The 13,473-nt window shown below is 39.6% G+C and overlaps 1 protein-coding gene across 1 annotated transcript; it reads left to right on the top strand.

Moving 5' to 3' along the window:
* Positions 1-451: 451 nt before the first annotated feature.
* LOC308380120 (fucolectin-1-like) lies at positions 452-12,293 on the top strand (the record flags this gene model as incomplete). Its single annotated transcript, XM_080857393.1, has 4 exons — positions 452-657; positions 3,534-3,736; positions 4,166-4,448; positions 12,143-12,293. 4 exons carry the CDS (start codon positions 452-454, stop codon positions 12,291-12,293), a joined length of 843 nt encoding a protein of 280 aa, XP_080713519.1.
* Positions 12,294-13,473: the final 1,180 nt, after the last annotated feature.

Below are 13,473 nucleotides of genomic sequence, written 5' to 3'. Positions count from 1 at the left end.
TCCATCAACGTATAAAGCCCGTCCTTACAATTTGATTGGTCAGATCACTTTTCTGAGCCGTTTAAACCCTCCCAACTAGTTCAAGTCCAGACTGAATCTCCCAGACCAAAAATGTTGTGGGCGGAGTTCAGGCTGGTATCCAGGCTATGCCAGAGTGGTTATTAGCTTAGGTATTGTGTCTGCTCTTTCTGATTCTTCTTGTGGGAGATGGCTTCTGTGTTGCTGAAGCCTCTGCATTAGGTACACTTCTTGTGTTTATTCAGCTGTTTTGAGGCATTTCTCCAAAAGGACAGAGCATTAAAGTCATATAATAGTATAATAGTCATATAAATGCCATGATAAATAATTGCAGTCACTTTGACCCACTTGCCCTTGATTTCAGTGGCTATGAGAGGCAAGACGATTCAGTCATCCACGTTCAACAGTTCCACTGCTGCCAAGAAGGCCATCGATGGGAACCGAAGCGGGATGCCCCAGGACGGCTCCTGTGCGCAAACAGGCTGAGACCAACCCCTGGTGGAGGGTCGACCTGCTGGAGGCATACAGAGTCTCAACCGTGACCATCACCAACAGAGAGGACTGCTGTGCTGAGAGGATCAACGGAGCTGAGATCCGCATTGGCAACTCCCTTGAAAACAACGGCAACAGCAACCCAAGGTACCAGCTGATTATATGGAGTCATGAGCATGGTTTCCTCAGATATGCCTTTTTGTGTTTTTTCTCTTATTTATTACCTTAAATTGGCGTGTTTGCCAAAGATGACAACACCAATGTGGAATAGTTATGCTTTAAAATCCCATCATTACTGAGACAGGCAAATTGAATCATGTCAATTGTGTTTAAATATATACAAATTATGAATGTCTTTTATATTTACTGTCCCGAACAGATGCACGGTTATCTATTCCATACCAGCAGGGAGAGCCAGCACGTCCTTCCAATGGAATGGAGGGCCGTTATGTGAATATATTCAGCAGGGGGTACGAGCAGCATCTGACTCTGTGTGAGGTGGAAGTAAATGATGTGCCTGTTCCTGTCGGCATGGAATCTGAGTTAGCAAATACTACAAAACAAAACATTTCCGAGATCACTTAACTAAGATGACTTAGTTTACATTCCAGCTATATTACATTTTACTCTCTCACAGAAAATTTGGCTTTGAATAAACAGGCGTCTCAGTCATCGCAGTACAACTACTTGGGCAATCATCAGACTCATTGGGCCCTATCTTGCCGATCAGAAACGCAAGTAGGACGGCGCCAAGCGCAAGTAGCTGTGTGGGCGGCTCTATGGCGCAGTTGCTATTTTAACGGCGGAAAAAACACACTTGCGTCCAGCGCAAGTGTCAAAAGGGTTGGTCCAAAGGAGGTTACTCAGCCATAGGTGTGGTTTGGGCGTAATATGCAATAAACCAATCCGAGCGTCATCTCACATTCCCTTTAAGAGCGAGGAGCGCATAGTCCATAGCGGCTTGTTATTTTGATGGCGGAATGACCTGGTGGAAGACCGGAAAAGTTCACAGCCGAGGAGACCGACGTGAGATTTACACCAATTTTTTGGCAAGCCATATATAATTACAAGGAAAATAAAGTATTTACACTTGAGGAAATCATTGTGATATCCATATCCAAGATATTTTAAAAATAGGCATACATCTAGCGTAGCCTACACATTGACCCAAATGATTCAGGTTAATTGAAGCTGCGTGACATTTGATTTATTGTATGGCTTTGTAAAAAGCCGGGAGATAGATATGGGGATGCGAGAAACCCTCCAAAAGTAAACAAAGTCAAGCAAGCATGTCAAGATATTGCCGTGATTGTTTCTGCAACGGGGCACCCGAAAACGTTGCCGAAAACGCTATAATGACGTCCGGAGACGTGGGACATCCAAGCTGGAAGGTAACACATGTTCTCGTGGCTTCACGGGAGGTGGATCTGCCTCGACCCAGGATCTGACGGCAGCAGAGGACATCGCCACGTCTACCCTCACGCCTGAGAGCGTGCAGGGATTTGGGGGCATGGAAATCGGCACCCAAGCCAGTGCACCAGCTGACCAAACCCAAGGTACATAAATAAAGTCCACATACACAGAGATGAGTTTACAAGATTTATAATAATACTGGCATTAAATAAATGCAACAAAGCCATACAATAAATCAAATGTCACGCAGCTTCAATTAACCTGAATCATTTGGGTCAATTGTGTACGCTAGATGTATGCCTAGTTTTAAAAAGTCTTGGATACGGATATCACAATGATTTCCTCATGTGGTAAATACTTTATTTTCCTTGTAATTATATATGGCTTGCCAAACAATTGGTGTAAATCTCTCGTGAAGACGACAGAAGTAAAGTGTAGCCTACAGGTCCTATACTGTGCGGGCAAGCACATGCGCCCTTAAAATAGCGTTCTGAATACGCGTTACAGACTTTAGACATTGCGCCTCACATTAGACCAGCTTTTTTTTGGTCAATGGCGCACGGCGCACGGCGTTGTTTTGAAAACTGCAAAATACCACTTGCGCCAGAGAAACGCCTTCTCTGTTCCGCCCCCGCCCATGTCGACGCAAGTTCATTTCGAAGCGGACCTCTCACTCACCATGAAAATTAATGAGAAGAAGATATCGGTACAATTTGCTTATATAAACATGCTTCAATAATTATAAAATGGGAAAATGCTGCATTTCATACACACTAATTAACAAAGAAAACTAAATATGATACACTGTTGTTGTTCAAGTAATTTTGTTGTGAAAAATATTTCTTTACAGCTAAAAATTTAGCATTGTATGGAAAGGCCACCCAGTCAGACTTGTTTGGAAACTCCTTGGATGGGCACAGTCTTGCCCAAAATGCCATAGATGGAAATCGTGACTCAAATTTTTATCATGGATCTTGCACTCATACTGATGCACAGACTAATCCCTGGTGGAGGGTTGATCTACTGAGGCAGTACATTATTACTTCAGTGGCCATCACCAACAGAGGAGACTGCTGCGCTGAGGGAATCAACGGAGCTCAGATTCGTATTGGCAGCTCCCTGCGGGACAATGGCAATCACAATCCACTGTAAGATTCAAATTTTCTCTCGTTGTTAACTGATCGAAAGTGAATGGGTAGAAAGGTGATTTCAGAATGTCTAATGCATAGGCCCACGGTTCATTTCAATGAGAAGCTGCAAATGTAAAAACACTATCTTATCCTATCTTATTGTGTACTGACAAAAGAAAGTGATAATGAATATTGATTACTCTTCAGCCTCCTTGCCCTGATATCACTGTATTGCAGTAAGTGGTTTGTAAAGTGAATATGTCAGTTTTAGGTTCAATGTACCCTAAACCCTTGACCCAAACTGCATGTTAATTTTGTAACATGTTGCAATTGCATGCAAGGAGTGCACTGTATTTAGTAATTAATCAACCAATTAATGAAATAAGTAAATAATTAATAGAGATATTCTGTCCTGGCATAGTTGTCAAAGCAATTAATCATGAGAACAACGAGACAAGGCAATTTTTTTTCGTATAAAAGCGCAGAATATTTCACACAAAACACTATAACTGTTGACTTCACTTTCAGGGCAGGGGTTATATCCTCTATTCCAGCTGGGGGAACTCACACCGTCAGCTGGGATAAAGGGATGGAGGGCCGCTATGTTAATGTTTTTTTGCCTGGAAACAAGAAGTATTTGATGCTTTGTGAGGTGGAGGTGTATGGCTATCCAGCACCAAATGGTACGCATTGTCCTTTTAAATATAGCATACACATCACAACATACACAAAGCATTTAGGCTTAAGAAAAGCCTTAAAACTATTCAAATTAACGTAATTTTCATTATCCCCACACCTGATCAGATTTTTCAGTTAATGAAATGGAAGAGTAAATGTCTTATTTAAGATCAAGATGCATTAACATCCTGTCAACTAAACACATACAGTATACTTTTCTGCACATGGTCAAAGCTGTCTAGAAAACATGCCAATCGTATCTGATGCAATATAAGCATAGGGAAAGCAGTAGATGAGAGATAATGCACCTGGTTGAAAACTATTTATTCAAACAAAAAACATACTCAACCACTTCAGACAGGACATGGTTCTTAACTACATAATTCTTAGCCTAGTTGCTCATTTGTCAGTGATCTTTTATTATTTCCATGCAGGTGAGAATGTGGCTTTAAGAGGGAAAGCAACTCAGTCAGAACTTTATAAAAATGGTTTTGCAAACAATGCCATTGATGGGAATCGTGACGGCATATATGGCCATGGTTCCTGTAGCACCACAGAAGCTCACCTCAACCCTTGGTGGAGAGTGGATTTGCTCCAAAAATATAAAGTCTTCTCTGTGATAATCACCAACACAGTGGACAGTGTTCCCAGTAGACTGAATGGAGCTGAAATCAGAATTGGGAATTCTTTGGACAACAACGGCATCAACAACCCCAGGTAAGAATTGGTATTTCAATTTATGGCTATATCTAACACCAACACCATGTTGACACCAAAGTAGCTCTGGGCTGACATGCTGCCCTTTGTATTGTTATCCTTGGCATGCATTATTTTTAACTACACCTTGTGCCATCCGTTACCCCGCACAAAATCTCTGACAGTACTAGACTATTCGGAATACTTAAACAATGACAGAATGATATAGGGTATGCTCAAAGACCCAGTATTAGTGTGCGTTAAAAAACAAAAAAAAACAATATCCTTTTCAGGTGTGCTGTAATCTCCTCTATTCCTGGTGGATTTTCCGAGACCTTTGAGTGTAATGGGATGGAGGGACGCTATGTTACCGTGGTGATTCCTGGACGTGCAGAGTACCTGACACTCTGTGAAGTGGAGGTATATGGATCACTGCTGGACTAAAGCCCAGGGAAAAGCGATGGATAGCTTACACTACTCTCAAAACACAGCAAATGTGTTGTTGTGCTGAACATGTCATGGGCAACACTTTCATTTATAAAAATAGAATCTGTTCATGTTACTAAAAATAATGAATTACTGGTAGGCTTACACATATATTATTTAAATATGATTAGCTGTTGGAACAAATCATCCATTTTCACAATGAGTGCAATTACACTAATATTGCATGGATAGAATGTTGGAGTTGCCACCAGTTTAAACCAGTTCGCCCTGGGTTGTAAAAGGTTGGTCGAAAACTAGCAATCCTAACCTAGCATGCTAAATCATTTCTTTTGGAACGACGGGTGTGTGTATCTGTCCTTCAAATGACCTTATAAGCCTACCTTAAAATTAATTTGAAGATGATATCAGTTCTTGTTACCTATAAAAACATGCCTAAAAAAGTGGTGAATTAATGCACACAGTTTATTTAATTCAACGCTGAAGTCATTTACAAAATGTGTTAAAAGAGGACAGAGATCAGTATATTCACTGTCACACCACTGCAGCAATGTTTCTAGTGTTAATGATACATGTATGACAGATGTGGTTGCAAAACTTCTAGGACGCTCACTTCAAGTGGAGATAGACATTATAATTATAAATTCAATTTGTCAACTGTCCTGAGTTTTTGATTGAAGTGAATCTTTTGTTGCCAGCTGCCCGGTATTCTACTAGTAGTTTCAGGCCTGCCTTTGGGAAGACGAGTCATCTGAATGGTGACTCTCACTTCTTCCCACAGTTTGTCATGTTGACTGTTTCCCTTCCTACTGGGAGTCTGTGCTCTGTTCCTTTCAAGTATTGTGTAGTTAAGTTATTAACTCTTCTGCCAAAATAATCAGAACAGCAGTCCTTTCAGTAAAGTTTACCTCACATCCTGTGGTGCCACCAGTTGGCGCCAAAGAACAGTTTTCAGTTTCCTAGCTTCAAGAAATCCACCTGTGGCCCACATCCCTTGCATTACCTATACAGAACAGAAGCGCAGTGTTTATTTAAGATGGCTAACAATTTCAGTCTGCAGTTAGCATTGATTACCTGTGTCCATGTCACAGGGTGTGCCTGTTGAGTTCCTAATGGGTCTGCATTGTAAGTTTGAAGGAATCATCAGTCCTTTATATTCTCTTCTGAGAGTCTTAGTTTTAGTGCTGATGAGATCTTTGTTTTGGTTTGCAGGAATCTTCAGACATATAAAGTCTCTTTTATTCTCCTCTGATACTCAGTTTAGGTGCTGATGAGAATTTTGTTTTTGGTTTAACCTTTTGTGTAAAAGTTCTTTGCTGTGTGTTAGAATTTTTGGATTGGAAAACTGCTGCCTATTTCTTTAAATAAAAGACTTAACAGACTTTTGCTGAGTTGTGTCCCTTTCTGTGCTTCTTGCTTTTATAGGCATGTCAAAAATAACCCCCACATGTTTCTGGCACATGTGTGTTCCTGGTGTGCACTGATGAAGGGGATGTTTTTTACTGGGGGACCATGATCGGATCAGTACTCATCAGTCTGTGAATCTGTGATGGTTGTTTTATATCCCGTGTGTATTTAACACACAGGAGCAGGAATGGGACATTTGTTTACACATACGGCCTACAGTATTTCATTTTTTTTCATTTCAGTCATTTAGAGTGACACAAATGCCTTTACATCAACACTTTATATGATTATTATATCATAGATGTTTTAAACAACTCAGTGATCCAATGACTGTCTTCTAGGTATGTAGTGAATGGTTTGTGTTGTCTGTTGCAGCATCACTTGGCTTTAGTCTAGTGGTGATCCATGCACCTCCACCTCACAGACCTATTTTTTTAAACATAATTTGCAATATCATACACCAATACAAATGTCAAATTGGGGTAACCTAACACACCACCTACACTGGGTGACTGTCTCCTACCTTATTTGACGGAGTTGCCAACCCTAAACTCAGCTCCAATCAGTTTCTCTGAGCAGCTGTTTCCTCTGTTGGTGATGACCACAGAGACCCCTCTGTAAATTCTCAGCAGATCAACTCCTTTCCACAGGGTGTCATGATAAGCAGTGTGTGCAGGAACCGAGGTGTCCTTGGGAACCTTGGTTACCATCTATGGCACTATAGATGTGTCTTTAGAGTAAATATGGATCACTCATCAGACTCTTTTTCACAAAGAGTAACGTTGTGAGAAACACAAGGAGGACCTGTTTAGATATTCTGACGAGATACGTACATTATCTTTTCATGATTGGTGAGTGTACATACACATTATATACACTAATTTAGCCAACATTGATATGAAATCCTAGCCTGGTGACACCAGCCTACGTATTTCCGCCTGAATTGATTTCAAGCTCATACTCAGTCTGGCTCAACCCCATTGACAATCGTCTCCAGAACTCAAAATTTTGCAGGACCAATCAGCGAACAGTTCAGAGCTGTGACGCAAAACTGGCTTTGGAGGAAAAGACACGAAAAGCTATCGGAAAAGTTGTCTCAACTCTCGAGAACATCAGAAAATTAAAAGGAGAACAAGAGTATTTTCTTGTAAGTTTTATGATTGGAAAGGACGTCGTAGCTCTTCTCCCAACTGGCTTTGGGAAGAGTTTAATCTACCGAATGCTTACTAAACGTTGCTGATTGGTTAAGGGAACTCCAATGATTTTAAACCTCAAGATAAGCACCCGCCCATCTCGGAAACCAAAATGCATTGGGTTGGCCCAGACTGAAAGACGGAATGAAATAGAGTCACAGGCTGGTAATGGCCAGGCTAATGAAATCCAATCAGCAGTTTTAAATTCAGTTTGTCCTTGATATTAACATATTTAGGGAAAGTAAACATGCTAATGACATTTGTTATTTGTATTAAAAGACTTTCCAAGTTATATTAACCCACTCTTTTCTCTGTGTTACAGAAATCATAAAATCTCATGTGTTATATCTTTGTGTGGATATGTTATAAATTAAAAACCAATGAAATGGACAACTGTAATGCAAAAAAACAATATGGAGAGACTAAAAATCTCATATGCCAGTTTTCACACTTGATTTACATTAACATGCTAAACTGCAAAGCAAGCAAAACGGTTTATGAAAATAAACAAAACAATTTAAACAATAAACAGAAATATAATGTTGTGTCATATTCATATTTTGCAGTTCCTATGCAGTTTTTCTTTTGGATATCTGACATGTCATGACACAATGGATGAAAGGTTCTATGGAACTCCTCCCTAACAAACTATGGCAGCTCAATTAAATAATGCCATTTTGAATAATGAAGGGTTTCTGTGGACACAACCGAAGATCACTGTGTGACTGCATGTTTGAACCATCTTCTTGCCATGCCATTGGTGACATACATGACAGGTCGCACATAACAGTAGACACATACTTGACAGGAAAACATAGCACTTTTAAGTCTTATAAGCACTATCAACTTTCAAGTCAAAGGAGTGTGATTGTATTGGGGATTTTGGACCTCTGAAATAAAATTATGCTCTTATTACCCTTTGTGTTTATCTGATCAAAATAGCTAACTGATTATCTAGATACTCAGACAAATTGTTGTTGAGGTCCTTAAGTATGGCAGAACTTTGCTACTATTATCTCTTTTATTCACTACGTTTCCTGTTTTTGAAAACCATATTTACGAGCAATCTAGATAGTGGCCTAGAATTTCCTCAATTAAGAAGGACTTGTTAATGGATAATAACTGGCTGATGGGGTTACATAGGTCAGAAGGCGTCTAAGCCATATGACACATCAATACTTCTCCAGAGGAAAAAACAGTTCTCCAACACCTATGAAAAGAAGCAGACCATGTCTATTAAGTCCATGCTGAGACAATTTATGTTTTTAATTTCTTTTTAATGTGCAAAGTACTCCTAGTAATGCCGAAACAAAATTAACTACATTGAACAACAACTGAAATATTCGGAAGTGGACTGAGTGTTTATTTATAGTGATTATAGGAGTTTTACCAGGATAAATCAGTCATCAAGCTCAGTGTGCATGTGTGTGTGCATATGTGTTTGTGTATGCGTGTGTGAGAGACAGATAACTTTGAAAATCAAACTTTTAAATATTCTCTCCATATTTTCACATTACATCACATGTTAGTTGATGAGTTTTGTATTGACAGTGTAGCATTTTGCCAGAATGGATGCTATTCAGTTTAATAGTGAAAGGTTAACCCAGGGACCCTTCCCAGCAGGGGTTGAGGGGATCACAGAACACCTGAAAGAGTTACATACTTGTGAGCAATAGGTTATTATTGTCAGAAGTACTAACATAAACTCACACACCATGGTAAAGAGAAACATTAGTAAATGTTGTTCACTTTCCTTTCCATTTGTTTTGGATTATTATTGGAATTCAGCTGGTGTTACAAAGTGAAGTTTAAGCATAAACTGCCAGCAAATAAAAACAACGTAACACTGTAAAATCTCCCACACTATATTTCCGGTGAATATTTGTATGTCTGTGTGTGTGTGTGTGTGTGTGTGTGTGTGAGTGTGTGTGTGTGTGTGTGTGTGTGTGTGTCTCTCTGTATTTGGGCTTTTGGACAACATCAAAATAAAAATGGTTTCCTTATTGTACCCTTTGTGTTTATCTTATCTTAGTAGCTGACTGAATAGTTAGATACAAGGTCCATCTGCTGCTGAGGCATGGCAGAACGTGACTACTATTATCTCTTTGATGAACTGTATGCTTTTTTGTTTTTGACGACCGTATTTTCAAGAATTTCCTCAATTAAGAAGGTGTTGTTAATAGATAACAACTGGCTGATGGGGTTTAAATAGGTCCGAAAGCTTCTAAGCCATACAACACTTTAACACTTCTTCAGAGAAACACAAGTCTCCAACACCTATCAAAAGAAAGAGACCATGTCAAGGTAAGAGGGAAATTACTTCCATTATGTCCATGCAGAGACAATCTATGCTTTAATTTCATTTAAATGTACAAGGCACCCCAGAGTATAAACAAAATAAACAACGACAACAACATTCTGAAGTTGACGGTTCTAAGTGTTAATTTGAGTGAGTTTTACCTGGAAAAATCAGGCCTCAATCTCAGTGTGTGCGTATTTGTGTGTGTGTTTGTGTGTGTGTGTGTGTGTGTGTGTGTGTGTGTGTGTGTGTGTGTGTGTGTGTGTGTGTTTTTGTCTGTGTTTGTGTGTCTGTTTGTGTATGTGTGTGTGTGTGTGTGTGTGTGTGTGTGTGTGTGTTTTTGTCTGTGTTTGTGTGTCTGTTTGTGTATGTGTGTGTGTGTGTGTGTGTGTGTGTGTGTGTGTGTGTGTGTGTGTGTGTGTGTGTGTGTGTGTGTGTGTGTGTGTGAACAAAAAAGAGAGAGAGAGAGAGAGAGATAGATTACTTTGAAAAAAGCTTTGAAATTCTCTCCATACTTCCATGACATCACATGTAGTAAATAGTTGTTGAGTTTTGTATTAACAGTGTAGCACTTTGTCAGGGATCCTTTTCCTATGGATAATATTTAGTTTAATAACATAGTCATTTATTTCGTGTTTTTCCTTTTTGTTTAGTTCAATCAGTCTTCAGGTCTGTGGCTCAGACTTCAATTATGAGGCCATCGTATATTAAACTGTATGTGAAAGAAAGAGAGGGAGAGACTGATTTCCATTCCAGAGAATATGTCTCATGCAATGACTGCTAAAATATATATTTTTTTCTAACCAGAATGGGGACACTTTTCCTGACTATCTTCCTTGGTTTGTCAGGATTCACAGTTATGGCGCTACCTCAAGGTAAACAATAACACAATGTGATTGTTTATTTGATAAACTGTGATATGGTTAACACACTGTCTGTCATGATAACAAACAAATCATTGTTTTATCAAATTTGTGTGACTGGAATAGGAAAATTATTAAAAAGTTGCAAAAAATATATGTTTGAGGAATCTTAAGATCTCTGTTCAGCTCAATGTCATGTCAAGTTTAAGTTCCCCCTTCAGCTCTCCTGACAATCATGCTGTCTTGAGTATCTCTTAGACTTCGAGTACATTGCCTGGGAAAAGTGACCCATTTCCGTAGTTTGGCTCACATGTGGCACAGACCGAAAATATATTATGTGTAAACAGGAAGAAAGCACATGAAATCAGATATTCTTAGTTCCGTTTTGGGGGTCACTCATGTGGAAATAAATCATATATTAATAGAATACCTGCCAGTGCGACTGTCGGACAGATCGGATATTCATACATCATACGAGGATCTTATTCTGTTCCGCATTTTAATGACGTGTATTGTTACTTTCACAAGCAATAAGGGCTCTCATCTTCTCCTCTTCTTCTCTGCCTTAAATTATGACCACTATTTTGCAGACCTCTGAAGATGCTTATTAATTTGTTTGCATCCATTGCTGTGCCAGCTGGTTGTTTACTTTCGTTTCAGTAACCAAACGTGTATACATGTGGGTTGTTTTAAGTGTTAAGGAAGTGTAAACACAGGAATCGGATATGGGTCAGTTTTAAAGGCAGATGCAAACAGGTGGTCAAAACAAATTGGATCTAGGCAATGAATCAGAACTTGGCATTAAGACCTGTAGTGTAAACACAGCCTTATAGAAACAGACCCAACAGGCACAGCATTAGTCCCAATCATCAGACTCATTGTCTCTGTCACTTATCTATTCTGTTAGTCAGTAATGACGCATAATAAAAACTACTACTAATGTCAAATTATACTGAGCATTTATTATTTTATGTACCGGTAATACACATTTAAAGCAGCAGTGAGGAGTTCTGAAAATATAACTGGAAATATAACTGCCTAACAGGCATGCAGAAACCTCACTCATATCTTTTGGCAATATAGTTAATGATATTGGGCTGTGAAAGCTTTGTTTATGCTTTTGTGCGGTGGTCTGACCCAGGCGATATAACTGCATAGTGCATACCCTATGTAGCTAGTTGGATTGACAAGTGTGTTTATGTCCTTCACATAACCATACACCATGAAAATGAATCAGATGATGATACTAGTACAAGTTGCTTATAAAACTATGCTTCAACAAATAGCAGATTGTTGCAAAATACTGCATTTCTGCATACAGATTTACAAAGAAAAGAAAATAAGATACGCTGTTCTTGTTCAAGTCATATTGAGTCATCCGTTACTCTATACAAAACCTCTGACAGAACTAGACTATTTGGAATACTGACTAAAACAATGAAATAATGGTATAGCTCATGTTCAAGGACCCTGTATTAATGTGAGTTTTTTTAACCATATCCTTTTCAGGTGTGCCGTAATCTCCTCTATTACCGCTGGTTTTTCCGAGACCTTTGAGTGTAATGGGATGGAGGGACGCTATGTTACCGTGGTGATTCCAGGACGTGCACAGTATCTTATACTCTGTGAAGTGGAGGTGTATGGATCACTGCTGGACTAAAGCCCAGGGAAAAAGCGATGGATAGCTTACACTTCTCTCAAATCACAGCAAATGTTGTGCTGAATATGTCATGGGCTAACACTTTCATTTAAAAAAAAGTGTTTGTGAAAGCTTTTCTTACGTTCTTGTTGGGTGGTCTGATGTAGGGAATCACAGAACTAGTTCACAACCTGGATTGCAAGCAGGAACGATGGGTGTGTGTATCTGTCCTTCACATGACCATATGAGCCTACCTTAAAAAAGAATTTGAAGATGATAACAGTTCTAGTTACCTATAAAAACATGCCTAAAATAATGGTCATTGATGCATACTGTCGATTTAATTCAACGCTGAAATCAATGACAAAATGTATTCAAATGTTCACTTCTAGGATGCTAACTTCAAGTAGTAGTAGACATTACAAAAAAAAGAGTTTTTGATTGAAGTGAATCTTTCGTTGCCAGCTGCCCGGTACCTCTTGTATTCCACAAGTAGTTTCAGGCCTGCCTTTGGGAAGACGAGTCGTCTGAATGGTGACTCTCGCTTCTTCCCTCAGTTTGTCATGTCGACTGTTTCCCTTCTTACTGGGAGTCTGAGCTCTGTTCCTTTCAAGTAGTGTGTAGTTAAGTTATGAAATGCTCTGCAAAAATAATAAGAACAACAACTTTCTTTTAGTTAAGTTTACCTCACATCCGGTGGGGCCACCAGATAGCGCCAAAGAGCAGGTTTCAGTTCCCTAGCTTCTAGAAATCCACCTGTGGCCCACATCCCTTAGCCTGGCCACGACCAGCCTGTGACTCCATTTTTTTCCGTCAGTCAGTCTGGCCTAACCCCGTTCATTTTCGTTTCCGAGATGGGCGGGTGCTTAGCTTGAGGTTTAAAATCATTGGAGTTCCCTTAACCAATCAGCAACGTTTGGTAAGCATTCGGTAGATTAAACTCTTCCCAAAGCCAGTTGGGAGAAGAGCTACGACGTTCTTTCCAATCATAAAACTTACAAGACAATACTCTTGTTCTCCTTTTAATTTTCTGATGTTCTCGAGAGTTGAGACAACTTTCCCGATAGCTTTTCGTGTCTCTTCCTCCAAGGTGAGTTTTGCGTCACAGCTCTGAACTGTTCGCTAATTGGTGCGGTTGGATTTTGAGTCCTGGAGACGATTGTCAACGGGGTTGGGCCAGACTGAGTATGAGCTTGAAATC

This window comes from Sprattus sprattus (assembly GCF_963457725.1).
Source record: "Sprattus sprattus genome assembly, chromosome: 19".
Lineage (NCBI taxonomy): Eukaryota > Metazoa > Chordata > Actinopteri > Clupeiformes > Clupeidae > Sprattus > Sprattus sprattus.
The sequence above is the reverse complement of the archived record's forward strand: the minus strand, read 5'-3'. Positions and strand labels throughout refer to the sequence as shown.